Raw genomic sequence first — 27,776 nt, forward strand, 5'->3', positions numbered from 1 at the left:
CGTCCCCACCGAGTCCGAGCCCCTCTCTCCACCCTCCCACTCCACGTTGTTCAGTGGTTTCCCACCCCTGTTTCCAAAGGCCCGCCCCCCTCGGCTCCAAAAATCTTCAACGTCGCACCCACTCTGAACAAAAAACGAGGCAGCAGTGGCTACATTCGAGTTATATTTTCCTTGGTTCAAAAGCGCTCCCCCTCTGGAAGTAACCCCAGTCCAGGGTCCTTCCTGGGCGGCGCGTGGGGCCGAAGGCGGAGGCCCCTGGGCAAGGGGCGCGGCGGCCAGTTTGTGAGGCCGCGAAGGCGGGAGGGGCTAAGCGGGGCGCGTGGCCGGTGCGAATGCGCGGAGCCGAGGCAGGCGCGCAGGCAGGTGAAGGAACGAGAGGAGATGGGCGCGGGGGTGCGGGCAGCGATCGGAGGTGGGGGGTGGGGCTCACAATTTAATTGAATGGATGCCTCCCACCACCTGGCCCTGACGGGGGCCTGGGGCTTCAGGAAGGCCTTTCCGGGCGCCAGGCCTCGCCCTCTCGGGCCAGGGCCAGCGGGCACCCCCCGACGAGAGCGGGGATAACGGACACTGGAGCGTGCACTCCAGCCTCAAGCGTCCAGCCAGCACCACAAGGCGGGGCCAGAGCGAGTTAGAGCGCGGGCGTTTGCGCAACTGCGCCCCCCCCCCCCACACCTCTGACGGACCGCCGCCCTGTGGAAGTAGCTCGCTCCCGCCCCTGCTCCAGACTGGGGACGAACCTCCTCCTCGGTCCTCACTAGGGCTACTGATAGGGTCCCAACTGGAGGGCCTCCTCGGCCGCTCGCGCTCACCCAGTCTCTGCACCTGCTCCCGCCTGTGAGGTTAGGGCCGCTCTGGCGCACGCCTGGGGCCATCGACCAGGTGAGAGCAGGCAGCCCAACCCACGCCCTGCCGGGTCTGAGCTCTGGCCAGCGCCCCTCCCCTCCGCTTCCCCGGCCCAGGACCTCCTCCCCTCTGGTTGGGTGTCTTGTGCCTTGGTTGAGGACCCCCCACCCCCAGTACCCCTTCACTGCTGCTTGTCCCAACCCCTGCGGCAGGGCGGGCAGCACCGTCAGTGTACCGAGGTCTGACCCAGTCTGCGAGGGCCCCACGCAGGTCCCCGCCGGCCCTGCCTGCCCACCAGGCCAGGAAGTGCTCGGGGTGCGGACACACCGAGACCAATCAGCGTGTCTGTCCTCCAGAGAGGAAAAGCCTCTGAGCAGGGTGCATCCCAGACCACAGGAAGCGGGTGGGGGGGTGTGTTTAAAGGGACAGGACTAGGCTTTGGTCAACTCGGGCTCCTGGACCACGGCGAGCCGCGGTTGGAGAGGCTCCAGGGAGGCCCTGCAGATGGGCAGGGGGCGGACGAGTCGGATACGCGCGGTCGGGTCTGCAGTAGTGACCCCTCCGCGCAAAGGCAGGGCGGGCTGGTCCTCAGACCCACCCCACCTCCCAGCGGGGAGCACCAAGCGGTCGAGGACCTGCCTCTAGGGAGCCCCGAGGACGAACTGGGGGAGAAAGAGCCCGGCGGGACTGGGAGGGTTGTCGCCGGAAGGCGGGGAAAGGCGGCGCTTCGGGAGACCGCGACGGGGCGGAGCTCGCGGCGATGTGGGCGGGGCCTGGTGGACCGAGTGAGGCTTGGGTGGACCTGATGGGGTTCAGGGTGGGCCCTGGGTGGACTGGGCGGGGCTTGGTGGACCTGACGGGGTTCAGGGTGGGCCCTGGGTGGACTGGGCGGGGCCGGACGCTCCCCCGCGGCTCACATGATGTCATCCAAGAGGTTCGCACTGGCCACCCAGTCGAGCGCGCGCGGCTCGGACGCAGCCATGATCATGCACATGAAGGGGCGGCCGGTGCGCCGGTCCGTGGGGTAGATGGTGGTGGGCGTGAAGCGCCGGTTGGCTTCGACAAACTCGCAGAGCTGCTCGTAGACGCGCGGGAACTCGTGGCGCAGGAAGACGCCGCGCAGCCGCAGCTCTCGCTGGATGTGAATGAAGGCCACCTCGCGTGCTCGCCGGCCCGCCTCGCCGTCCTGGTCTAGGCCCGCAGTGCCGGGCGGCGGCGTCAGGATCAAAGTCTCCATGTCGGGTTCGCGGCCCCGCGCGGGGGGAGGCCGTGCTGGGCTGCCGGCCGCCAGCGCCACTTTGGCGAACTTGCGCACCGTGGGTCCCGGGCTGCGAGGCGCGGGCACTGGCCTGGCAGGGGCGCCGGGCGGGGTGGCCCCGGGGCCCACAGCCACCGACACGCTGAGCAGGAAGCACTCGGCTGGTTCGTAGAGGCGCCCAGCGGCCGCCAGCTCCCGAGCATAGCTGCCCAGTGGGGCCGCATGCGTGGCCAGCTCGCGCAGCGACAGGTAGGTGGGCGACAGCAAAAGCCCCTCGAGGCCGAAGCGCAGGAAGTTGTCTGCGGAGCCGGGGCTCGGGAAGCCCAGGAAGAGCACCCCACGGCCGCGGGACAAGAAGCCGACGCGCGCGATGCGCGAGAAGGCGCGGTGCACCGGGCCGCTGTCGCGGCAGAACTGCAGCACGTGGCGGCACACGCTGCCCACGCGGCCGTACACGCAGCGCGCCTTGTGCGCGTCCCAATCCTCGCGGCGGCACAGGCGCGAGCAGTAGTAGGTGTAGCAGCTGTGGCAGGACTTGAAGTAGAGGCAGGCGTTGAACATGGTCTCGGTGCGCCCGCAGCGCGCGTTGGAGCACGTCATCAGGTCGTCCTCGTCGGCGCTGGGCTCAGGGGAGGCGTCGGCCGCCTGCCCCTGGCCCGCGGGCTCTTCGGCGCTACCGGCAGACGCAGGTGGCGAGCGCGGCGCCAGCGCCGGGCCCCCGGGCCCCGAGGGCCGCGAGTCGAGCAGGCGCCGCAGCTGGCGGCCCAGGCCGTCGGACGTGGGCTCGAGCGCCTGGCCGGCTGGGGACCGCGAGTCGATGACCAGGTCAGTGATGAGCTCGTCCAGCTGTTCGAGGCTGCGCTGGCGGCCAGAGGCGGGGCCGTCGGGGGCGGCGGGCTGAGACTGGCGGGGGCGGCTCCCCGGCATCTCCCAGCTCCTGGCGGCCGGGCGCTCGGCGGCGCGCAGATCGTTGTCGGTGATGGTGATCTCCGGTGTGACGTACCAGTTTCGGCCTGGGCCCTCCCCAACACGGCCCTTCTCGGACAGGGACGTCTCGGACAAGGACAGCGCCGCGTAGCGTCGGGGCGAGGTGGACAGGTTCACGACGACGGGCGGGCGCCGGCCTTCGGGGGACGTGCCCCGCGGCTCCCGCGCCTCGTGGCCCAGCAGGTTCTCGTAGCTACGGCCCCGGCCCAAGGGGTCTTCGCGGCGTGGCCCAGATGCCAGGATGTTGTCCCAGGAGCGCGAGTAGTGGCGACTGTCGGTCGCTAGCCGGGGTGGACTGGTGCCCGTGCCTCCGTGCCAGGAGGCGAGCAGCGGGCCGGGGTCCGGCGGGGGCGCCACCTGCAGGGTGCGGTAAGGCCGCGGGCCCCAGTCACCCCAGGCCGGGCTGCCTCGCGGGTGTGGATAAGTCCGCGTCAGGGCTTCTCGATTGCGGTACCGCCCGAAGTCCTCAGTGTAAAACGCGCGGGCGGCGGGGCGGGCTCGAGGCTCCTCGGGGGCATAACGCGGGCCGCAGGGCGGGCCGTAGGCGCGGGGGGCCTCCCCGTAGTAGGAGCGGGAGGGTGGTTCCTGGACCGGGAAGGTTCGAACTTCTCCCGCGTAGTAGCCGCTCCCGCGTCTTGGACTGGGCCCCGGGGGCTCTTCGGGCAGAAAAGGCCTGGGATAGTAGCCGTCGAAGGGCGGGCCAGGGCTGGCCATGAAGCCCCCAGGGTGGCCCTCTGGTTCCTCCGTGTAGAAGAACTGGGTGGGCCCCGGCGGGGTGGTGAAGGGCACACTCCGGCGCTCCGCGTAATCCCGGGGCCCAGGGAGCGGTCCGTCGCAGTACAGCGCCCGGGGGTCGGTGCAGTACGAGTCACTGGGGGTGGGGGTGCGCGAGAGGGCCACGTGGCGAGGCCCGGGCACCGTAAGACCGTGGAGCTGCGGGGCGGCGCGGGGCCAGGGCGCGGGCTCGGGGGGCCCGCAGGGCCGTGAGCCCCGGGCGGCGTGCTGCAGCACCGCTTCGTCTGGCTTGATGTCCAGGCGGCAGCGGACGTGGGGGGCGGGCCCCGCGGGTGGCTCAGCTGGCGCGCAGCGGTTGGCTGCAGCGCAGAGGGGCGCGATGCGGCCAGGGCCGCCCCGCTGCGGCTGTAGCTTGATGGGGTGTAGCTCGTTGGCGAGCGCGCGCAGCGCGGGGTACGCGGGCTCCCGGCGGGGCGACGCGTCGGCCCGCGCCGTTCGCTGCGCTTCTCGGCCTCGGCGCGGCAGCACGGGTGGTGAGGCGGGCGCGGGCGCCAGGCTCGGGGGCGCGCGGGGGGCGCTCTTGGAACGGGCGCGGCGCCGGGTCTCGCCGTCGCGGGATCGGGCGCGCGGCGCGGCGGGCTCCGGAGGCGGCGCCTCCGGGCGGGCCTCCATGGCCACCCCGTCCAGCCCCTCCAGGAAATCGAAGCTTCGACAGTGGCGCTTGTTGAAAGGCGCGGGCGCTGCAGGCCGGGCCATGGGGCGCTCACATGGCGGGGGCCTCGACACGGGCCCCGGGGCCGCCACCTTGATGTCCTGGTACACGGTCGACACGAGCAGATCCGGCGGGTCGGTGCGGGTCATCTTAAAAGAAGTCTCCAGGCGTCAGCTCACTCGGCCTTTCGGGGCTTTCGCCCTGAGGGGAGACGCGGGTCAGGGCGGCCCCTCTGCAGCCCAGGCCCCGCTAACCCCCAGCGCTGGCCTGGCTTACCTGGGGCACAGCCCGGGAGGCAGCCAAGGCCTGCGGCCACAGGCCCGTGTTCCATGCCGGCGTCCCAGGCACCTGCAGGGGGCGCCCAGCTGTCCAGCCACTCGGGTCTTGCCCCCTCCTCCACACCATCCTTTCTGGGCCACTTTCTGCTGGGAGGAGGTGGGTGACCAGAAAGGGGACGTCATCGCAGCGGCCCCCGAGCTCCTGTGCTCACTAGTGACCGCTGGCAGGCTGGGGTAGACCCCCTTTCAGGGACAGGCCAGCAGTAGGGTAGGAAGAATGAGAGTGACCCCAGGACCACCCCACCGGTGCCCACAGGTGGGACAACTGTGTGCTCACTGGGGCCTTCACAGACTGCTTTAAGGTGCTGGCTCCTATAAAGCAGGTGATGAAGCCTGCTCCTAACGCCTAGTGCAGAGCAATCCCCCCATGCTGCAGTCTGAAGCCCCTGGCCCCAGCCTTAAGCAACCTTAGCCAGCCTCCTGCACCCCCTGCCCCCCCCAACTGGCGCAGCTGGACATGCAGCCGTCCCCCAGGACTGTGTCAAGGCCCAGCGCAGAGGCCCCTGCAGGCCCTGAAGTGGCCCCGTCAGGCCCAGGCGTGGCACAGAGGCTCATGGGCTTGCTGCCCTGCCCTCAGTCTCCGTGTGGCGCTGGCCACAGCCGTGCTTCCGGAGCTCATACCTGGGCCCCAAAGCTCCCCTTGCTTTGCAGGAACCGCCTCTGACTCTCCCTCTTTTTGGGGTGGTTGAAACTCACCAAGCTCTTTGGGGCTGTCATGACAAGGCTGGGAGAGCGACCCCCCAATCTTTGCAGCGAGCGCATGGCAGCAGAAACCAGGCCCTGGCTGCTGGACCACGTGGGGGTGTGTGAGCTCAAGGAGCTCAAGGCTGCCCCCAGGTCCCTGAGCGGCGCAGCAGGCCAGGAGGCCGCCAGCAGGGGAGGCAGGGCGGTGGGTGGATCGAGCCCCTGCCACCTGCAATTCTCAGGCAGGCCCTCCCCTCAGCATCACGGAAGAGCTCCATGGAAACCTGAGGTTCCATGCCCCCGCATGCAGGCTGAGCTGGGGTCCACCCCTCTGTACTAGGCCCACGTTCAGACTTGGGCCAGCGGCTTCTCTGGGTGCCCAAAGCCTAGAGAGGCTAGGGGTGGAGGGGGGTGGCTCAGACAGCGGTACGGGGTCTCCACCTCCTCACAGGCTGGGGGAGCATGCTCCAAGGTGAGCTCGGAAAAGCGAGCTGGGTGCTCACCTGGCAGGGCCTCTGGTCTGGCTGACCCTCTGTGTCCCCGGTGTGCCAGGGCTTTCCTGCCAGCAGAGCTGCCCCCCTGGGTCAGAGACACCCAGGCCCAGTGCTTGTCCCCATCTCAGCACCCCCACCCACCTGTCCCTGGTTTCCAGGCCCATCCCCCTCCCACCCTGAAGCCAGGCCAGGACCGGGGGCTGGATGACAGGGTATGAGGCTCCGCCCCAGGGAGGTGACAGCCCGGCCTTGGAGCTGCCACGGCCCCCGAGGAGCCAGACTGGGCGACACCCCTTCCCTTGGCGATGGGACGGTCCGCCCCCGCCGGGGTCCCAGGCCTAAGGGGCCCGGCGGGTGGCCCTCCCCGGCGTGCAGCCCGGCCCAGCCCCGAGCCCCCGGGGGTGGGGACCGCCGTCCTCCAAGGCGCAGCGTCCCCGTCCTCTTGGTCGCCGCACTCACAGAAGATCCGCGGGGCAGCGGCCTGGACCCCTTACCTGGGCGGTGCTCCCGCACCGCGCCCGGCGGTCTGCGCAGGCCCGCGCGCGCTCCGCCGTCCCCCGCGCCGCCGCGGCCCCGGCACCGGCAGAAGCTTCGAGGCAGCGGCGTGAGGCTGCCGGGCCGCTCGGTGCTGCCCCCGATGGCGGCCGGCGGGACTGCACTTAAAGGGACCGCGCGGTGGGCCGGGGACCTGCGTAGCGCGCTGGCTCCCGCTTGGGGCCGAGCCGGCCGCGCGGTGAGGGGCTCCTTGAGCCCTCAAGATACATGCCTGGGGTCCAGCGAGAAGACCTCCGGCCGAGGAGCGCCTGGCCCAGCCTGCCCGCCCCCACCTCCCGGACATCTGCTGGAGGGCAGCCGGCAGCCTGGCCGGCCTTGGAGCGCGGGCCTTGGAGGCGGCCCAAGTCCTGGACGCGCTGCGGACAGCTCCCGGAATAAACGCCTGCGGCCAGCCTAGGCAGGAGCAGATGGGCAGCCCTATGCCCTGCTGGCCTCTGTGCTGCAGGCCTGTCTTCGCCAAGCCTTCCCCGGGCACGTGGGCACCCCCAGGGCCCTGCTGCTTCCTGTCCTCCCGCTGTGCGGCCTCCCCGGGAGGACAGGCTCCTCTGCCCCCCGTGTCCAGGCAGGCGGAGGCCCCACTGCCCTGGTCAGGTGTGCACACCCCAGAACTGCATGGTAACATCCCCTCTCCAGCCCTTCACATGAGGCTGAGCCAGGAAACAGTCCAGGCTGGCAGATGGGCAGGGCGCTGGCGCCTGCAGCTCCCAGGGGCAGGGCAGCCACGTTCTGGCCTGTCAGCTGAGGGGCCCTTGGGCCAGTCCAGGTCAGTCTGGTCCTCATGGTAGTGGGCACTACAATGATAGCCAGCCTCACGAACTGGGTTACAGGTGCCCTTATGGGTCAGTGTGGTGCCCGGCCCCTGCCCAGTCATGGCTGCCCATCTGCATCCTGGGTGTGGGGCTCTCTGGGCACCTGAGTTGGGGAGAGGGCGGCCTGCCCACCGCCCCCTCTTCGTCCTTAGAAGGCAGTCTGTACGCCTTTGGAGGGGACAGTTCTCGGGCACCTGTGGGTGGGGCAGAGCCCTAATGACAGCCAGAGGGGCCTGCAGGGCTGAGGTCAGTGCCAGGTGGAAGCAGGGGTGCACAGCCGCCCTCAGGGGTGGGACCAGGTCCGCGGAGGGCGGCTGCGCTGGCCCGCCTGCACGCAGCACGGCACGAGTGGGGCAGAGCCTGCCTGAGGCCTCCTACCCTGAGAGCAGTCACCTCGCGGGGAGAAGGGCCCCACGGCCTGTAGGCAGGGAGCTCGGGACCTTCCTGCCCACCCACTTCCTGCCCACCTGGGCCGGGCCCCTGGCAGCAGCAGCACACACGGATGCGCAGTAAAACAGGAGAGCTTTATGGTCCGAGCAGCGCGGAGGACAGTGAAGGACACGAGTGCCGAGGGCCTCCTGCTCGGCCCGCGCATGCCCGAGCTCAGGTGCAAAGCCAGAGGCCGTGCCTGGAAAGAGCCACCCCCGCAGGGGCGCCAGCACTGCCTGGCCTCGGCGTGCAGCGGTCCTGGGGTCGGGGTACGGAGGCCTGCGGCGCCGGCTGAGCCGCAGCAGGAAGCAGGGACGGCCCGCATGCAGCAGGCCAGGTGAGCACGTGCAGCGGGCCGGGGGCGAGCAGGGGCCGGCGGGGACGCACCCCCCCTGTAAACAGCCTCACGGGCCTCCTCGGCCTGTCCCATCCCTGAGAAGCGCGGGGGGCCGGCTGCCCGCCACCCCTCCCTGCAGGGCAGGCCTAGCCCCCAGCGCACGGGCCTCCGTGGTCCGCAGGGGGGGGCCTAGAGTGCTTCGTAGTCGCCGCCGCCTCGGAGGGGGCCGCCAGGCGCCCCACCGCCCAGAAAAGCCTCCAGCTCGTCCAGGGCCGTCCTCTGCGAGCCCCGGGGCCGCCGCCGCCGCTCGGCCCTGCCCTTGTCGTCCACCCGCTCCCGGCTCTTCTTACGCTTGCTCCTCCTCTTCGCCGCCTTGTCCTCCTCCTACAGGGGGCACACCGCGGTGTCAGGGCGGCTGGGTGAGCACGGCCGCCCCAGGGCGCCCGGGGCTCAGGTACCTCTCTGCCCTTTTTCTTCTTCTTTTTCTTCTCCTTCGCGGGGGGCCTGCCCTCCTTATCTGCAGGGGAGAGGCAGCGTCAGTGCCCCGGCCCGAAGCCAGGCCCGCCCTGGGCCTGGCAGGGAACAGCAGCCTGGGTTAAGCCGGGGGTGGGCAAGTCTGGTCTGAGCCAGGGTCCCTGGGTCCCCAGCGTGAGCACAGCCCAGAGCCAGCACCTAGCCCTGCAGCCTCTGCCCTGGGTTTGGGCAGGGCCCGGGCCACTCCTGCAGACAGACGTCCTTTCCTCTCTGCTCTGGGGACGAGGAAGGCCCAGGGAGGCCCCAGGTCGGTTTCTAGGCTCCAGCGGCCCAGACTGGGATGACGCCAGGAGCAGGCAGCCAGAGACTGTGGGTCCCCACGGGCCCAGAGACCAGGCCCTCTCTCTGCGGAAGGCCAGAAAAGCAGGGCGGGACCGCGGCCCAGAAGCGCTCCCGCCCACCGCCCGCGCCTGCAAAGGCCTCCCGTGGGCTGTAGGTCAGGTGCCTGGGGAGCTGGGAGGTGGTCAGAGAACAGCGGGGCCACGCAGAGCAGGGCTGGGGACGGGGCTTCCGGCCCTGTGGGGGCCTGCCTGCCGCCCCTGTGCCCCTGCTCCGGAGCTCTGGGCTCAGGGCGAGGGCGAGGTCAGCTGGCGCCTGGCAGGAGGGGGCGGGCCCAACGCGGCTCCCTTGCTCACTGCTGTCCTCGCGGCCCGGCTCTTCCAGCCCCAGCCCGAAGAGATCGGAGTCGTCCTTCAGTCTGAAGGAGGGGGCCAGGGGTTTGGGGGGTGCGGGGGGCTGCACGGGGCCAGCGTCCTCATCGGTCAGGTCGGAGAGGTCCTCTCGCACAGGGAACTCGCCCTGGACAGGGAGCAGGCGGGTCAACCGCAGACCCCCGCATCCCCCTGGCTCCTCCCGTTACCGCCCCAGGCCAGGGGCCCCCCAGTGACGATGGCCTGCGTGTGGCAGCTGTGACGCGGCAGCCCCCTAGCCATCCCCAGAGCAGGGTCAGCTGGGCCCGTTGTACATGGCGCCCCGTGGGGCAGCCCTGCAGTCCCCACGGGCCTGACCTAGCCCTGGGAGCCCCCACGCATCGGGCGGCACGACCCCCGCCCACCTGGCTGCCCTGGGCTCGCAAGCAGCACGGGTGCAAGGCTGGTCCTCACCGCTCTCCACTGAGCATCTGAGTCGCTCTCAAAGTCCGGGTCGTCCATGACAAAGGACAGCATCTGGGCGGCGATGGGCCCCTCGGCATCGCTCTCTGACGACACTGGCTTGTCTGTGCCCTCCTCCAGCTTGCCAGAGGGGCCCTCGGGGCGGGGCTTTGCCGCCCTGGGAGCCGCGTCCCGGGGCGGCCCCAAGGCCTTTGTGGAGGACCTGGGGACACAGAAGAGCGTCAGGGACCTGAGGCCGCCTCCCGCCTTCCCTCCCCCCAGGGCCCTGGCACCTCTTCCCTTCCGCCCCAACACACCGTCTGGTCTCTGGCTCAGGGCACTTCTGGGGGGCCAGGACTGCAGACTTGGGGTGCCCTGCCCCCTCCTCTGCCTCCTCCTCGCTGGACAGAGTGATGTCCTCACTGGGCATGGGGCCCGTGGGTGGCAGGGGCCTGCTGGGAGGCTTATCTTCAAGGTCCACGTCGTCCTGGAAACCTGCCACCATCGGGTTCCCTGCCTGGGTCTCCCTGTCGCTGCAGGGAGGGCGGAGCAGTCAGAAGTCACGAGGAGGGCCCAGAGCACCCACTCTAACCTCCAGGCCTGGGCCTGTGGGGCTGCTCCGCCCTGCGTAGACACGGCCAAGAGGCACCAGCTGCCAGGGCAGCCCTGTTTGGGGGGGGGGGCGCCACATGTGTGAGAAAAGCAGGGGTGGGGGCGGGTCTGAAGGGGACGGGGTGCTGGAAGAGGGTGTGGAGGGGCCGCAGGTGGCCACAAGCCTGAGCCTCCCCTTCACACCCGCCCTGCCCCCGGGGAGAAGTGCAGAGCGGCTCTTTTGCCCCAGGCTCCGTCCAGCAGGCCCGGCCTGTGCTCTCAAGCAGCAGCAGCCCAGGGTCAGGCAAGGGGGACGCCTGCTGAGTCGCGACACCGAGGAGTCAGGCTGTGGCCTGAAGCTGCTCTCCCTTCCTCCTCCGCGCACCTCTGCTCTGTCCCAGCGCCCAGATGTGGACGGGCGTGTGTTCCCGGAGTCCACACCTAATGGGCAGAGGCCCAGGCTGAGGATGGCCCCAGCTGCCCGCTGCCTCTGGGCCCTGCCCTCACCTGTCACTGTCCTGGGGGCCCCTGGCTCCCAGTCTCTTCTCATCCTTGGCAGGGACTGTGTCCTCCAGGAAACTGCCGTCCAGGCTGTCTTCAGGAACGAAGTCCTCCACGTTCTGGACTTTCGGGGAGGCCTCTGCAGCTGGGGTCGGCTCTGGGGACAGTGGGTGCCAGCTCGTGCTCACCAACCCCCCCAGCTGGCCCATGAACGGGATGGTACGGCTGGGCTGTGGGGCCGCCTGCCCAGGAGGATGGGGGACCTTGTCCCTCCCGGGGCGGGGGAGACAGACAGGGTTGCTCCCCTTCGGGAGGGCTGGGCCTGCCTCCGGTCCTCCCTGGGGTTGGGGTCGTCCCTGGAGGTGGGGCCTACCTGGGGGCGGGGGGGCCGCCTCTGTTGCTGGCGTGGACCCAAACAGCCGAGCGATGATGCTGCGTCGGGGAGGTGCGGCTGGCAGGGGCGGGGCTTCAGCAGGGGCAGGGGGTGCCGGAGGGGCCTGGAAGGGTGGCTGCAGAACCGGCTGGGGCGTGCTGGGGCTGGAGCTCCCCGTAGACACTGTGCTGGGAGGCACCACGGGGGACTGGGAGCCGGAGGACGGGCTCTGCCCGCTGGTGGTCAGCGGGGATGCATGGCCACGGCTGCGCGCCTCCATCATCTCCAGGAAGCTGCGGGAACGGACCACGTGAACTCCGCCCGCCCCGACACAGCCCTCCATGTGTGTGAGCGCACCGCCGCCCTGACACAGCCCTCCCTGCATGAGGTCCCTGGGGCTGCTGTGCTGATGGTGACAGGGTCCCTGCCCCGGAGTCCTGGGTACCACCTCCCCCTGGCTGAGGACACCAGCAGCATGGAAGCCTGAGCAGGGCCCTCCTCTGGGGGGACGAGCTTTCAAACAGGTGTGCAATGGAGAGCCGGTGTCCTTGCCTCTAGGCTGGTGTGTGGAGACGGGGAGGGGCAGGCACAGTACAGGGTCTTGGCGGGGGCTGGGGTGGGGTCCGCCCCCGACCTTGGCGGTCCCCCAGCGGCTCAGGGCAGGCCGCAGTGACACCACTGCTGAACCCCCAGGGTGCCGCCTTCTCCAGGGACTGTCCTGGGGGCTGGTGGAGGGTGGGCACCATGGGGGGGCTCCAGCTGCCACCTCCCCAGGGGACCTGGTGCCCACGTTCAGGTGGAGACCTGGCGGGAGCTGGTCAGCCTTGGCGGGGGTGGGGGTGGGGGCGGCACCTGCAGCAAGGCCAGCCTGACGGGGTGGGTGAGACACCCCCCCCTGCCGCCCCCCGTGTCAGAGCCAGCAGCTGCATCTTCTTCCGGGGAGGCCCAAAGTCCCTCCCTGAGGCCCTGGGGCGGCAAGGAGACAGGAGGGTCCCACCAGAGGCGCAAGTGGAACAGCGGCTGCCCCGCCCCAAGAACACCCAGTAGAGCACAGGACACAGTTTAGTGGGAATTTGGGGCCAGGTCTTCCCCAGAGACATGCCCACCCCAGGAGCCAACCTGATCCTCGGGCAGACGGGGCTGTCCCGCGCTCTGGGTGCCCACGACCCGCCCTGTCGCGTGTCAGAGGAGTGCCTGCCAGGCCTGCTCTCCATGGGTCAGCCATCCCGCTGGACGCGCTCAGACAACACCCCTCCCTCTGCTATCAGGGGCCTGGAGGTTTGGGTTCCCCCCCCTGCGCCCTCCCAGGGGCAAGGAGCTGTCTCCACGGGTGTCACCCAGGAACACCGACATCAAAACAGGGACAGGGCCTCGGCTGGCAAACAGGGCCGCCGGACGTGCAGGGGCCTGGGGTGGACACGAGGCTGGTCAGCGGCGCCTTGGGCTTCACACCAGGGGGCCAGCAGCTGGGCCGGTCTGGACAGAGGCGGGGAGACCAGACAGTCGATGCCCACAGCTGCACCAGGCCTGAGCACCCCCACCCCTGCCCCTGAGACAGGTGGCCACTCACTCCATGCGCCCATCACACTCAGTGAGGCAGGCCCAGCGGAAGTGCTCAGTGGGCAGGGCGGCAGAGCCCATGTGCCTGACCTCCCATACCAGGGAAGCTGGGGAAGAGCCGCTGTCTCATCTGATTCCCAGGAAGGGCTGAGACCTGACTGCAGCAAGGCCCAGGGCCTGTACCAACTCAGAGCTGACATGACTCGGTTTCTCTGAGCAGCAGCTCCTTGTGCAGACACGTCTACGTGGCGGGAGGCACGCACGTGCCGCCCGCCGAGTGCAGAGCAGGGCTGGGGCGCAGCCTGGCCCAGCACGCACCCGCCTTCCTGCAGAGCCCGCCCGGGGGTCTGAGAGCGAACGCTGCCCAGCCACACGCACATGTCATAGTTCTGGTCCTCGGTCTCCTGCTGCACAGACAGCTCCTCCAGCGTGGCGTCTATGTCCAGCTGGTTTGTCTCCAGCTGCCGCAGCAGCGTCTCCCTCTGCAGACAGGAAGCAGGAGGCTGAGCCGGGGCTGTCCTGGTGTGATCAATTGCCCATCGGCCTGGCGGCCCCCGACAGACAAGGCCACTGCGGAGCCCGGAGCCCGCAGGGCCGCGCCCAGGGGCCAGTGAGATGCCTGGGTGGCTCCGTGAGGCTCGAGGGGCAGAGGTCGCAACGTGCGCAAAGCACCCGAGACAGTGCCCTGTTCACACAGGTGCCCTGAGGTTCGGGAAGCTCCAGCACTTGCTGAGACACGCGCTTCCTGCCGGCCCGGTGCTCCATGGCAGGATGGCTTCCACTTTCCGCTCTGCCCACTGCTGCCCTTCAGTCCACGCTGGGGGTGTTTTCCTGCGACTGTGTGCATGCTGTGCTCTGACAGGAAGCTCAAGGCACCCCTAAGGGTGACGCAGATCAACCCCCAGGGTGCCCAGGGAAAGGGCAGGTAAAGGGTGAGTGCCTGCATCCCGGCCTTCAGGGGCCTCGTCTCTTCAGAAGGTGAGAGAGGAGGAAAGACAGCCGCTCTCACTAGTGAGCTCTGTACCCTTTCAGAGGAAGCGAGAGGCCTCTGCGGCGGCAAGAGCCACAAGCCAGCACCCCAGGGACGGACATGGGGTGCTGTGTGTCTGTACTCCGTGATGAGCAAGGCTGTCACCTCTGGGGTCTTGCCTTGAAAGCCGATTGCTTGTCTAAGGTCAGACACTGACCCAGACACATCTGAAGAGCCACTGCAGCCTGCAGAGCTGTGACTGTGACGTGTGGGGCTACTGTTGTGGCAGGGCAGGGGTGAGCTGAGCCAGGGTTCAGAAAGCCTCAGCCTTTTCTGTAAATCTAAGAGCATCCCCCCACAAAAGGGAGAGCGAGACTCCAGAGAGGGTGGCCAGCCCGGTGGGGGAGGGCGCGGGCTTCTCAGCCCCTGCAGCTGTCAGCAGAGTGCCCAGGCCCACGGCGGGGGCAGCGGGGCGCCCACGAGGGCTGGTCACTGCCACAGGCCACAGCACCGAGAAGGACCCGCGCAGACAAGCTGGGGAGGGCCCAGCTCCTCAACCAGCCTGGGGCACCCCGGCGGTGCTCACCTGAAGCTGCAGGAAGGGGATGTTGAAGAACCTGTGCAGGTACTTGAGGCCGAAGCTGTTCTTCATGGAGGACTCAGCGTAGCGGAAGTAAGAGGATCCCGGGGGCCTGTTCGCAGGAGAGCAGAGTCGGAGAGCCTGAGGCGGCCGGGGCAGCGGGGCGCACTGGGCCGAGGATGCACCCGGGCTAGGCCGTCCTGGGGGCAGTGCCCCCGGGCGCTGGGTCGGCCAGTGGGTAACAGGCCCACCGTCCCAGGTGGAGACACGAGGTTCAGGTGGCTCTGCTCGGCAGGGCGCCCTCTGGTGGACACCAAGACCAGGCAGCTGGGGCCATCTGCCCCTGCACGGCCTCACCGTGCACCCCACCCATGCTGGCCCAGGGACGGGGCCGACATCCCCGCCGCACACTGGGGGTGCTCAGCCGTGACCCTGCCCGAGTCAGTCTCCAGGAGGGCCCGGGGCCTGCAGCTGGGGGGGTGGCCAGGGCTCGGGCAGGGGCAGTGCAGCAGGCCGATCCAGGGGGACAGGAGCGTCCAGGTGGGGGGGTCGGGCGTGCCTGGGGGCAGCCGTGGGCCCACCTGTCCAGGTGGTCGAGGACGTCGCGCACGTCGTCGGGCAGGATGACGCGGTGCTCGCCCATGTCGCGGTAGTTCCCCAGCACGCACACAGGCACGTGTGTCGGCACTTTGGGCAGCTCCCGCAGGATGTAGTTGAAGGTCCTCGGGGGCACATGGGGGGAGAGGCCTGCCTGAGCCTCCACCCAAGGGCGTGGGCGCGGCATCAGATGACCCCCAGGGTGCACGCCACATACCCTGCAAGCCACCCCGAGGGGTCGCCCCGTACCCGCGTGTCCCCAGACCCGTCCGCACCCTCTGTGGGCACCGTGTGCCCAGGCTGGTTTCAGTGGGGGCATGGGGCCCACGCTCCTGTCTCCTGAGTGGTGAGCAAGGAAGTGCACCCCCGTGCCCAGATTCAGGGCGGTCTGACCCGGAGCCCACCCACCTCTGGCCGCTGTGTGCACGCTCTGTGCACACTGAGCTCCCCGACTAGAAACGCCGGCGTGTCCCAGCGCCCTCTTCTGGTGACGGGGACAGCGCCCGGCACTGCAGGAGCGAAGCGGAGCCATGCTCCCTGGGGCTCTGGGGCAGCGAACCTCCCCACCTGCACCGGGTCTCCTGGGTGGGCTCAGCCTCCCTCCCGCCCCCTCCCCAGCCAGCAGCCTGAGGTGCGGGGACATCCATCTGCGTGGCTCCCCGTCCTCCTGGCCTCTGGTCACAGCTCATCCAGCCACGGCCAGGAGCTTCAGCAGTGGTGACAGGGCACACGAGGCCAAGGGGCCGTGCCAGCGCCCGCACTGCTCCCAGGAGGGGACGGCACCCCCAGCCCCGGGGCGGGCCCCCCAGGCCGGCTGTGCCCAGAGGCAGACCTGCTACTCCTGCAGGGGGTCTGGCCTCGAGCTCCGGGCACGCAGCGGCCCTTCCTGCTGAGCACCCTGCCGCCACTGGGGGCCGCTCACACATGGACTGGCACCCTGTCCTCTGTGGGCACTAAGCCATCTGTCCCTGCAGGTGGGAGGGCGGGTCCCCAGAGCGCTAGGCAAGGCTGGAGCTGTGTTAGACCCCAGACACCCAAGTCACTGACGGGCACCCTGGGGTGAGTGGGTGAAGCCCGGGAGACTGTCCAGCCATGACACGGAGGGCCCGTGGTAAAGGAGCGCCCACGCTGGGAGGGGCCGTGTCCCGGCAGGTCTCGCGGCGGCTTCGGGGACGGCCGGGCTGCTCTGAGCGTCCCCAGCTGCGCAGCCACTGCAGCTCCCCTGCATGTCCTCTCCAGGCAGCGCGCAGACTCGAGGCCACCAGCCTGGAAAGGCCTCTGGCAAGGCCGGCCCAAGTCACGCGGGGAGGACGCTCCTGTCGACCACCAGCCGCCCCCCTGAGCCGGGGTCCCGGGCGTCAGAAAGGCCTGGCGCTGGGCCTCCTGCCACGGGTGGTGCTATCACAGCTCAGAGCCGAGGGACGAGGCCCCACCAATGAGAGCCACGCAGACACGACCCTCGGGGCTGGTGGAGGGTGTCCCCACACCTCTGCACGTCCCTCTTTGCTCATCTTGCTCCTGAGCCTCGGCTGTGATGAGCCACAGCGGTGTGCCCCCCAGCGAGCCTAGGAACGTGGGATCTGGGGACCCCCACACAAGCGGCCACTCGACGCTAGCAGGGCCGCACAGCTGGGGGGCGCATGCCTCCCCACCCCGGCCTGCCGCCTGGCGCAGACGTGAGCACCCCACCTGGCCCACTTCCAGACTCAAGTGCTGAGGCCCCCAGGCTGGTGGCTCCACGAGGCTGAATGGCCGGGGCGCTCCCAGCCCAAGCCTGGCCCTGGAGCAGCGCTGGGCGTAGTCTCGGGAGTTGCAACGCCCTCGCAGCCCAGCGTCCTTACCACTGCTTGGTGATGTCAAACATCATGACCACCCCGTTGCAGTTCTTGTACACGTCCAGGAACTCCGCGTCCAGGGCCATCTCGGACTCCGCCTGCGGACGGGGAACCAAACCTCAGAAACGGGCCATGACCCACACGTGAGTACCCAAAAGACATCAAGTGTTTTTGTTTTGGGGAGGAAAAAAGTCAACACGAGGCTAACTGGCGCGGCCACACGGCCTGCCCTCAGACCAGGGCCTGCACTGCCTGCTGGTCCTACGCGTGGGGCTCACAGGTGCTGCCGTGGGCACTAGTGAGCTGAAGCGCGTCCCAGACCCGAGGACGCAGCCAGAGAACCTTCCAGAACCCACACCAGGGACGCTGTGGTGCTGGGGCAGTGCAACGTGTCCGTGAAGGTTGGGGACCTGGGCCGGCGCTCACGGAACCTTCCGGCCCGCTGTCAGGAAGCCGTGAACAGAAGGCCCTCGAAGCTGGCAGAGCCCGTCACAGGTCAGGAGCGCTGCCAGTCGTGTGGGGACCTCGTGGAGCCACAGGGGGCCCATGTGTGCCCAGCTACACCCACAGGCGCGCCTGTGCCTTTACGGGCCCGGCCTCTGCGCCAGGAGTGAGATGTGGGCTCTCCACATGAACACCTCCCAGGCCACTGCAGCCCCAAGTGGGGTGCGGCAGGGGTCACGGACGTGAGCAGCAGCTCGGGTCAGTCCGCCACTCCAGGCTGCTCAGGAGTGGCCACTGCGTCCCTCCAGCGCCAGCAGATGCAGTCCTCGGGAGGGCCGGGCCAGGCGGGCAGAGGGGCTGAAGCACAGATGCCTGCTCACAACCGCCCCGTGAAGTAGGGGCCACGCGAGACGGACCAGCTCACCTCCTGGGGGTCGTTCTCCATCTTCAGGCCGTCACCTCGCTTCTTGCATTTTCCTTAAGGACAGATGGACACAGTCACGGGTGGAGGCGCTGTGCCTGAGGGCGGCGCGAGCAGGGCGGCTTCTCCCTGCGCCCTGCCCCCGGCAGGGGCCTCATGCCCGCGGGGCAGTGCTGGGCGCTCGCCCCCCACCGCAGACCCAAAGCCAACATCACAGCCGGCACGGAGCCCGGCCGCCGGCCAGCCCGCCTGCTCCTGGAGCCAACAGTGAGCCTGCCGAGAGCCGGGTCGAGGGGGCAGCGGAGGAGCCGCTCAGACAGCTGCAGGGTGGAGAGAGCCGGAAGAGAAAACTCGACGGGTATGACTCACCTTTGTCGACTACATCCCAGACTTCAACTTTCACGACGTCGTCAGTGGCTGAAAAGGGAGAACAGCAGGATCAGAGCCCAGGGTCAGGCTGCGGCTCCAAAGATGGGCCTCCAGGCCGTGCAGACGCCACACTCCCCCGGGCGCCGCCCCCAGGGCTCCTGCAGAGGCGGCAGGCGCAGCGTCCGGGACGCTCCTTCCTGGGAGGCGGGGAGCAACCTGGACGCGTGCTCAGGTGACAGGACCCCAGGTCCTAAAGGCACCCCTGAGGCAGGCTCGCGCCCAGCTAGTGCCCTGCGCCCCCGGCTGCTGCGGGAAGGCCTGGTCCCAGTGACTCCACAGCTGCTCTTTGGCAGCGCTGTCTAGGGGTCGCCAGCCTGGGGTGAGGCCCGGGGCACATCCCCAGGCGGTCGGGGGCTACCCACCTCCCAAGGATCCTGTGGGGAAAGGGGAAGAGACGTACGTGCCACCCAGAGGAGGGACAGAGCTTCACCCTGAACCAAGAAGGGGCACCCTGGGGGTGGGGCCCAGTGCAGCCGGGGCAGGGTGACGCCAAGCCTGTGTGGCTGCCCAGACGGTGCCTGGTGGGCGCCGGGTGGGTTGGGAGGCCCGCTGAGGCCCGGGCATCCTGCTGCCGGCCTACAGGGCCTGGTTTTCTGATGACAGGGATGTTTAAGACGGCTCAAAGGCCTTTTACTGTCATGATTCCCAAGCACGCAGAGTGGCTCCCCTGCCTTCCCGCAGGGTCCCTCCCCTGCCTCCCCGCAGGGTCCCAGCGGTCACCGACCCCCGCAAGGGGAGGGGGGCCCGCCATCCTGGTCATGCCCGGGTGGCTGCCAGGGGTGCTCTGCCCACCAGGTGATTCTGCCAGCAAACCCCTCCCGGGACCCTGAGGGGGTGGGGCTTCCCAAGGGCCGCAGAGAACTGGGCTCCGAGGACTGAGGAGCCTGCCTGCTGAGGCCAGTGCAAGCTGCGGCTGGAACCAGCCCGACCCGGCCCGGCCGGTCTGCTCCGACAGCCAGGGTCCAGCCCCTGGCACTAATCCCCAAGTGGACAAATCTCCTACAGGAGCGGGGACTTCAGGGTGACCCCAAAGCAGCGTGTGTGGCGTCCCAGGGCTGACTCCAGGCTAGGGGTGACGGGACAGCCTTCCCTCCCCGCAGGCTGCGCCCGCCCAACCCCAGACTGGGGGTCACAGGAGAGCCCCCTCCTTCCCCACAGGCCGAGCCTGCCTGACCCCCAGCTGGGCGGGGTCACAGGAGAGCCCCGTCCTTCCCCACAGGCCGAGCCTGCCTGACCCCAGGCTGGGGGGGTTACAGGAGAGCCCCCCTCCTCCTGGCAGGCCACACCCACCCGACCCCCGGCTGGGCGGGGTCACAGGAGAGCCCTCACTTTTGTAGCTCCAGTGGATGCTGGTGACCTGGATCTCCTGCGTGGGGATGTACTCCTCCACGAACTTCTTGCCCTGCAGCCGGTGCCACAGCGCCGTCTTGCCCGTGTTCCTGTCCCCACGGATCACGATCTTCACTGGGAGAGAGCACAGGTCAGGCAAACAATCAGAGCAAGGCAAACTTGCTCCTCCGCAAGCATCCACGCACACCTTCTGCACACTCATGTCTGTACGCTGGCGAGCAGGGAGCCCTGGGGGAAGAGGCAGCGGGCACAGGCTGGAGAGCGGGCAGCCCTGCTCACCCCCAGGTCCCCAGGGCAGCTGGCCCACACCTGGGAGTCTGCACTCAGGAAGGCAGCCTCCGGAGCAGGCAGGGCTGTGCGCTCCCCTCCGCAGCCCTGCGTGTCCCACGGCTGCCCTTAACCTGCTTTCCCGCAGCCCTGCGTCTTGGGTGCAGGACACAGGGCTCCTCATGACACACGTCGGGAGATGGCAGGAAGCCTGGATTCTACCTTGCTGCCCAGCCACTGCTTAGGAGAGGCGTGCTCACGCACATGCCCAGGAGGACAGGGCGGGCTGGGGACAAGGTGGGGAGGGGGGCAAGGTCCCAAGGCGTTGCAGAGGAGTGGGCTTCCTGCCGCCTGCAGAGAAGGCAGGGGCTCGGCCTAAGAGTGTTCCAGAGAGCTGGGGAGCTCGGCAGAACCAGCGTGTCGGGGTGGAGCTGATGGCCTTGGGTGGGCAGCTGGGCCTCTGGGGAGGGAAGCTGGGCAGCCTGCAGGGAGGCGCTCTGGAGGCCACAGGCTGGGCTGGGGCAGCGTCTCCCCGGCTAGCACCGAGCGCCCGGCAGGGCTGGGCCTGGGGGCACAGACGCCATGTTTCTCGCCCAGTCATTCTCTAGGGGGCTGTCTTCTCAGTTTCCAACAGAGGGACGCGAAGTCACCATAACACGTTGACTGAGTGGCTGCAGCTGTGTACTCTTTATCCTTCATGATACTGGTTTTGTCTTTTTAATTAATCTTCCCAGGGGTTCATCAACTTGGCCAGTCATGGGCACACAGCCTGTTTGGTTGGCTGGACGCCTCTGTTGATTCTTCTTAAAAAGCACCTGCTTCTGTTTTTCCCCTTGTCACTTACTTCCTTTTACTTCCTTGGGGTTTATCCTGCTCTTTTTCCTGGGTTTTCAAGCTGTATTCTCAGGTCGATGGCCACCCCAAGTATGTGGGGAATCACAAATACTTCTTCAACCCGTAAATTACTTAGAGACGTTTCCAAGTTTCCCCTCGGAGCTGTGCTTGTTGTTGTTCCTAATCAGTTCTGTTCACTGCGGCCACAGACGTGGTCCTTATGGCGCACACTCCCAGCTGTCTGTGGGGACCACTGGGGTTAGGGATGCGCCTGGGTCTGGGGGGCTGGGTGCAGGCGCCTGCTGCTCCACCGGGTCTTCCGCCCGCCGGGCCGGTTGTGTGCCCTGCACCCAGTCCCAGCGCCCACGGCTCAGCTTCCCTGTGGCCGATGTCTACCCAGGGCTTGGTCCCACATCCCCGCTTCCGGCCTTTTTGTGCCACTGTGAGCTGGACGTCATTCTTACGCATCACACACCGGAAGGAAATCAAATCACAGTCTTCTTTTGCTGCTGAGTCTGCATGGTCGCCTTCCCTGGCAGCTGACAGTCTCCAGTCCCTGCAAGAGGTTCCCTCCCCTTTTTTCTGCCTTTTCACAATGGGCAAGGTTTTGTAAATTCCTGTTTTTGCCTGGTATTTACCTGGAAGATTCGCAAGTTATTTCTGCTCTTAAGCTTCTGACACACACCTTTGCCACAGTAAGTCTGAAGCCAGTGTCCTCGGCCCCCACTCAGACGCCACTCGCCACTGGTCAGCTCGGGGCTGTGTGCTGGCTGCGAGCATTCTGGCTTCTCCTCCTGTGTTGTCCACGGCAGCCGAAAGGCCTGTTCCCCATCTCTGTGCCCTGCAGACCTCCTGCATCTCCCAAGCTCACCGTCCATCCGCCTGGAGTGCACAGCCCAGGATCCATCTCGGTAGGAGCCTGGCCCCCGCAGACTGCAGGGCTGATCACCTGCGTTTCTAGGCTGACGGGGCTACCCCAGAGCGCCGTCGCTGCCAGCGTGGGGTCGGGCTCTCAGCTGCCCCTCAGCGCGGTCACTGCCAGCGTGGGGTCAGGCTCTCGGGGCTCCCCCAATGCCGTCACTGCTAGCGTGGGGTCAGGCTCTCAGCTCCCCCTCAGCACGGTCACTGACAGCGTGGGGTTGGGCTCTCATCCCTCTCTGAAGGCGCTCCGTTTGCTCCCTTCCCCTTCAGCTTTGCTGTCCTGAGATTCCCACGATGCGTCCAGCTCTGGGGTGTAGAAGCCGCAGCCTCAGGCTTCTCGGCGTTCCGTGTGCTCTGTGAGCCGCAGGAGAGCCTGGCCTGAGTTTCTCCAGTGGCCGCCTCTCCATCCTGCTCTTTGTTTCTGAGACTCCAATCGCACGTGTGCATGCCCGGCTCCATCCTGAGCCTGCACCTCGCCATCAGCGCACGCGCCACACGCATCCCGAGCCTGCGTCTCCGTCAGCGCACGCGCCACACGCATCCCGAGCCTGCGCCTCGCCGTCAGTGCACGCTCCGTCTTCAGCTGGAACACTACGCTGCGTCACCCGTCCGCCGGCTTCTTGTCTTAGTGACCGTGCTTCTTCGTTTCTGGAGGGTCTCTTTGGTTCTTTTTTCAAACACAACCTTTCTGTTCTGACTCTTGATATAATCTTACAACCGTTTCCTTCTTTGATATGTTTCCGGTCCCATCACTTCGTGGCAAACAGTGGAAACAGTGACAGAGTTTATTTTTTTGGGCTCCAGAATCACTGCAGATGGCGACTGCAGCCATGAAATTAAAAGATGCTTGCTCCTTGGAAGAAAAGTATTAAAAAGCAAAGACATTACTTTGCCAATAAAGGTCCGCTAGTCAAAGCTATGGTTTTTCCAGTGGTCACGTATGGATGTGAGAGTTGAACCATAAACAAAGCTGAGCGCTGAAGAATTGATGCTTTTGAACTGTGGTGTTGCAGAAGACCGCTGAGAGTCCCTTGGACTGCAAGGAGATGCAACCAGTCCATTCTAAAGGAGATCAGTCCTGAATATTCATTGGAAGGACTGATGCTGAAGCTCCAATACTTTGGCCACCTGATTCAAAGAACGGACTCCCTGGAAGAGACCCTGATGCCGGGAAAGATTGAAGGCAGGAGGAGAAGGGGACGACAGAGGATGAGATGGTAGGATGGCATCACTGACTCAATGGACACGAGTTTGGGTAAACTCCGGGAGTTGGTGATGGACAGGGAGGCCTGGTGTGCTGCAGTCCATGGGGTCGCAGAGAGTCAGACACAACTGAGCAACTGAACTGACCAACTTTAACATATATTTGTTTTCTATTCTGTTTTGAGAATGAAAAGTGTTAATTTTCTCTCCAACTGAAATCCTTTTAAAATCTGAAATCTATTCTTCAAAAAGCCAATTAGAAGAAAGTGTATAATACCAGAAATAAACAGAAAGACCTGGTTTCATCTGGTTAAAAAAAGTAACCGATCTCTACTTCTAAGTAAAAAAGTCAAATCAATGTTAGAAACTTAGACATCACTCAGATAAACTAAGTGATTCAATGGAAAACCTTTAATTAAGATTCACTCAAGAAGTGACAAGAAGCCCTGACCTGAGAAGCGTGTGGCCGTTTTACTGAACAGAACAGCTGCCTTTCTATCCTCTGCCTTTTATTCTAAGGAAGGAACACCACAGACACAGGATTGGCTAAGGGCTCCAGAATCTCTTTTACTCCCTGATTCTATAGTAATTCACCCAGACTGCCACACACTGCAAGCGAAACAGGGTATCTTTTTTTTAAAATACAAAAGAAAGCTGCCAGTCTATCCTGGATGGGAGTGATGCATTCCCTCTGCAGGAGGCAGGACTGAAACCCCACGATGCCCTTTGGTGGTGCCACCAGCAGGGGTCGCTGGACAGCTGGCCCCCTCCTGGCAGCTCCTCCCAACACAGCCTCCAGGGTCTCTCTTCACAGAGTCCCTGGGATGGGGCATGGCGGGAGGGCCATGAGGGCCTAAGGCCATGTCTCCCTCTCTCCTTCGGCTTGGCCTCACGCTCCTCTCCTAACCTCACTGCACTGCGACACGCCCTCGGCCCTTCTCCGTGAGGCCGGCGCTGACCTTCGGCTCAGCAGCCCCAGCCTCAGCCCTCAGCCTGCTCAGGCCCTCGGCCGCCATCAGGCTGTGTGGCCGCTTCCTCACCGTGTCTTGTGCCCGCTGCCTGCCTTCCACTCCCCCTAAATGTAAGCCCCGTAGCGCAGAGACTGTGGTCTGGGTTCTCACTGATGAGCGCTCGGTAAATATTTGCTAAGCAGATGAATGCCAGAGAAGGAAAACCTATGAAGAAAAGCGTGGAGCACGTCTCAGACAGCAACGCTTGGGGATCCGCACACCAGCCCTGACGGGGCAGGCCGCACAGTCTACCAAACGCAGCCGCTCATGTCTGAAAGGAAAAGCCCTTTCCTGGTGACCAACCTTTCAAAGCTTTCCTGAGTTCTAGCACTGAAATCTGACTGGCCAGGACTCTGAATGCAGCCCGGAGCAAGGGCATGGAATCCACAAGACCAGTGCATCCTCACTCCAGCAAACACAGCTGACCACCCGGGCCCACCCGGAGCACAAAGAGCAGACAGCTCAGGGAGCATCCTGCCGCCTCACACTCGAATGGCTTCTGACCCACAGGTGTGGTCCCGTGGCTCACCTGGGCTTTGATGCTAAATGTGATGTGTATGCTGGGACTCTGCATGTGAGTCACTTCTCACCATCACAGCAATTTACAAGAAAATGACTTATCTGCCGCAGGAGAACAAAGTTCTATAAGAGCTCTTTACCCATAAAAATCCTGAGTCCATAGTTATCATACGGCTGGTGTGCTTCCTTAAGTAAGATGTTTTGGAAAGTAAGTACTAGAAATGTTCTTTTCTGCTGACTAATAAAGGAAGTAAAAAAGTTTGGAAAGTGCGTATTAGCCCACGACGGGGACAGCGTCAGCCTGAAACGTCACACAGGCACGGGGCTCGGCTTCTCAACCGCTCCACATTTCACGCATTGTGTTCCACATCGGAATCTGCTGCCATGCAATCCCAATCCCTGAAGTGGGGGCTCTTCTCTGGAAGGATTCCAGTGTCCTTTCTGCTTCTGACCCACCCCCCAACCCCAACCAGGGGGGTGTCCACCAGGGAGGGCTTTTCAGAAGGTAAACACTTTCCAGGCCAGTTTCCAAAGGAGGAAAATTAAGTTTTAACACATAATACTACAACTAATACAATTAACACATAATACTACAACTAATACAATTAACACATAATACTACAGCTAATACAATTAACACATAATACTAGAACTAATACAATTAACACATAATACTACAACTAATACAATTAACACATAATACTACAACTAATACAATTAACACATAATACTACAACTAATACAATTAACACATAATACTACAACTAATACAATTAACACATAATACTACAACTAATACAATTAACACATAATACTACAACTAATACAATTAACACATAATACTACAACTAATACAATTAACACATAATACTACAACTAATACAATTAACACATAATACTACAACTAATACAATTAACACATAATACTACAACTAATACAATTAACACATAATACTACAACTAATACAATTAACACATAATACTACAACTAATACAATTAACACATAATACTACAACTAATACAATTAACACATAATACTACAACTAATACAATTAACACATAATACTACAACTAATAAAATTAACACATAATACTACAACTAATAAAATTAACACATAATACTACAACTAATAAAATTAACACATAATACTACAACTAATAAAATTAACACATAATACTACAACTAATAAAATTAACACATAATACTACAACTAATAAAATTAAGGAGAGACATTACTTTGTCAATAAAGGTCCGTCTGGTCAAGGCTATGGTTTTTCCAGTGGTCATGTATGGATGTGAGAGTTGGACTATAAAGAAAGCTGAGCGCCGAAGAAGTGATGCTTTTGAACTGTAGTGTTGGAGAAGACTCTTGAGAGTCCATTGGACTGCAAGGAGATCCAACCAGTCCATCCTAAAGGAGATCAGTCCTGAATATTCATTGGAAGGACTGATGTTGAACCTGAAACTCCAATACTTTGGCCACCTGATGTGAAGAGATGACTTATTTGAAAAGACCCTGATGCTGGGAAAGATTGAGGGCAGGAGGAGAAGGGGACGACAGAGGATGAGATGGTTGGATGGCATCACTGACTCAATGGACATGAGTCTGAGTAAACTCCAGGAGTTGGTGATGGACAGGGAGGCCTGGCGTGTTGCAGTCCATGGGGTTGCAAAGAGTCGGACACGACTGAGCGACTGAACTGAATAAAATTAAATAACGGGAACCAAATGTGAATTATAAGACGTGTGAAAATGAGTGTATTTTTTTTTTTAATATTTACTTTCGGCTGTGTCGGGTCCTAACTGTGGCCCGCAGCTGTCTTTGCGGCACAGGCCTCTCTCTAGTTGGGGTGTGTAGGCTCACTGGTTGTGTCCCGTGGGCTTAGTTGATCCTGAGCATGTGGGATTTTAGTTCCCCGGCCAGGGATCGAACCTGTGTCCCCTGTACTGGAAGATGGATGCTTAATCCACTGAGCCACCAGGGAAGTCCCTGAAAATGAGTATTTTGATTTACTGTTCTCTTCTGGGAATGTGAGAGAATCACACACAAAATTGGGTAGAATACGTGCAAAACGATTCCTCTTTTAAATTCAAACCAAGTCTTTCCAATCGGTTTCTTAATATGGCACATTGTTAACTGAAATACAGGGCTCATCACAGAGACTGGCAGGCTTCCCTGAAAGTCGGAAATGGGGGAATGTCCGATATCTTGTAGCAATATACAGAAATACTTAGGGGGGAAAGATTTAGAAGCAGAGAACACATTAAAACAAACAACTTCAAATACCGCTACCGAAAAGCCAGCAAGATGGAAAAACTTTAAAGAGGTCAAGAGGGCAGTCAGCGTCTAGGAGCTAAACTATTTTACATAATTTATAGCTGAGGACTGGAAACGATCTAGGCTTTCAGGGCATCGGGTAAATAACTCCTTCCCATAGAAGAGAAGGCTCTGCAGTAACAAGAGTCTGTTCCTTCTAAAGTTCTTCTAAATACATCTCTTACAAATGCTTCTTTTTAAAAAAGGGGAGCAAGAACGAGCTGCGCAGCTGACATTCTCTCTTCAAACTGAATACCAAGTCTACAGAGAAAAACCCCGTAGGTCAAACTAGCAGGCCAGCGGAATCCCCGGCCCCGTCCTCCTGCGGGTGGCCACACGGCTCGCGGGTGGAGAGCCCGCCACCCCTTTAAGACCGGGTCACAGACCACAGACTCGCCCCCGTTACGTAAGAACCCCTCTCGGACGGGGTCACCTGGGCCAGTCAGGGTGCCGCAGACGCACCCGGAGCCGCCTGGACGAACCGCACCGTGCACGCGAGACGCACGCCTGTCCCCCCCGCCGGGCCAGCATTCCTGGGGAATGACCCACAGGCCAGACGGGAGAGCCGCAGGCCGAGGCGCCCGGCCCCCGGTCCTGCGGTGCTCTGGGCCCTCCTCGCCGGCCCGCATTACCTCCGGACCCCAAGGGAGCGCCCCGGGGCCCCCGCCATCCGCGCAGGCACAGACAAGGGCTCAGCTGGCCGGAATGCAGACAGCAAGGCCCTCGGGGTGCGACGAGTCCCCGCGCGCTTCCCGGGTCGGAGCTACCCGGATTCAGCGAGACTCGGGCGGCGCGGCCGGGCCCCCACCCTCCCCACATGCCCCGCAGGCGCCTCCGCGCCGGGCCGCACTCACTGTTGTACTGCACGCCCTTGGCGAAGCGCCTCTGCAGCGCCTGGTTCATGGACTGCAGCCCGGCCGGGATGTTCCTGTCGCGGCCCGGCGCCTGCTCCGACCCCACCAGCTTCTTGAGCGCGGAGAACATCTTCCTGCTCCCACGTCCGAGCCCGGTACGGCCCGCGAGCTCAGCGGCGGCGGCGGCGCGGCGGTAGTCGCACCATGCCCCGGGTTCCGGCGGGCGAACGCCGGCCTGTAGGGCAGCTCGGGGGCTCAGCTGCGGAGGCTCCGCTCCGGCCCCCACGGCCCCCGGCGCGGCCGCTCTGTGCTCGTCAGCGCCGCCATCTTGGCGCCGGCTCAGCGGGGCGCAGAGCTACGGGGGCCGCGAGGGCCACGGGAGTGCGGCG

At 64.5% G+C, this 27,776-nt stretch overlaps 2 protein-coding genes across 5 annotated transcripts; both read right to left on the reverse strand.

The window, feature by feature from the left end:
* Window positions 1–146: 146 nt before the first annotated feature.
* On the reverse strand, window positions 147–4,955 carry AJM1 (apical junction component 1 homolog). The gene is made up of 2 exons (XM_086324116.1): window positions 4,815–4,955; window positions 147–4,739 (listed from the first exon to the last, which is right to left on the reverse strand). The coding sequence occupies exon 2, from the start codon at window positions 4,685–4,687 to the stop codon at window positions 1,760–1,762; it is 2,928 nt and encodes a 975-aa protein (XP_086180242.1). The 5' UTR covers window positions 4,688–4,739; window positions 4,815–4,955; the 3' UTR covers window positions 147–1,759.
* Window positions 4,956–7,923: 2,968 nt separating this feature from the next.
* On the reverse strand, window positions 7,924–27,728 carry RABL6 (RAB, member RAS oncogene family like 6). 4 transcript variants are annotated; one of them, XM_086324118.1, is made up of 15 exons: window positions 27,388–27,728; window positions 19,440–19,574; window positions 18,051–18,098; window positions 17,685–17,737; window positions 16,823–16,914; window positions 14,966–15,106; window positions 14,391–14,496; window positions 13,213–13,316; window positions 11,275–11,567; window positions 10,908–11,058; window positions 10,127–10,342; window positions 9,822–10,032; window positions 9,354–9,516; window positions 8,643–8,701; window positions 7,924–8,568 (listed from the first exon to the last, which is right to left on the reverse strand). In XM_086324118.1, exons 1-15 carry the CDS (start codon window positions 27,515–27,517, stop codon window positions 8,374–8,376), a joined length of 2,097 nt encoding a protein of 698 aa, XP_086180244.1. In that variant the 5' UTR covers window positions 27,518–27,728; the 3' UTR covers window positions 7,924–8,373. The 4 variants fall into 4 exon arrangements, with proteins under 4 accessions (XP_086180244.1, XP_086180243.1, XP_086180246.1 ...); XM_086324117.1 differs by having other exon boundaries at window positions 19,401–19,574; XM_086324120.1 differs by lacking the exon at window positions 8,643–8,701.
* Window positions 27,729–27,776: the final 48 nt, after the last annotated feature.

Source organism: Bos grunniens, chromosome 11, assembly GCF_055505025.1.
Source record: "Bos grunniens cultivar Pamir isolate PY7600 chromosome 11, Bosgru_T2T1.0, whole genome shotgun sequence".
Lineage (NCBI taxonomy): Eukaryota > Metazoa > Chordata > Mammalia > Artiodactyla > Bovidae > Bos > Bos grunniens.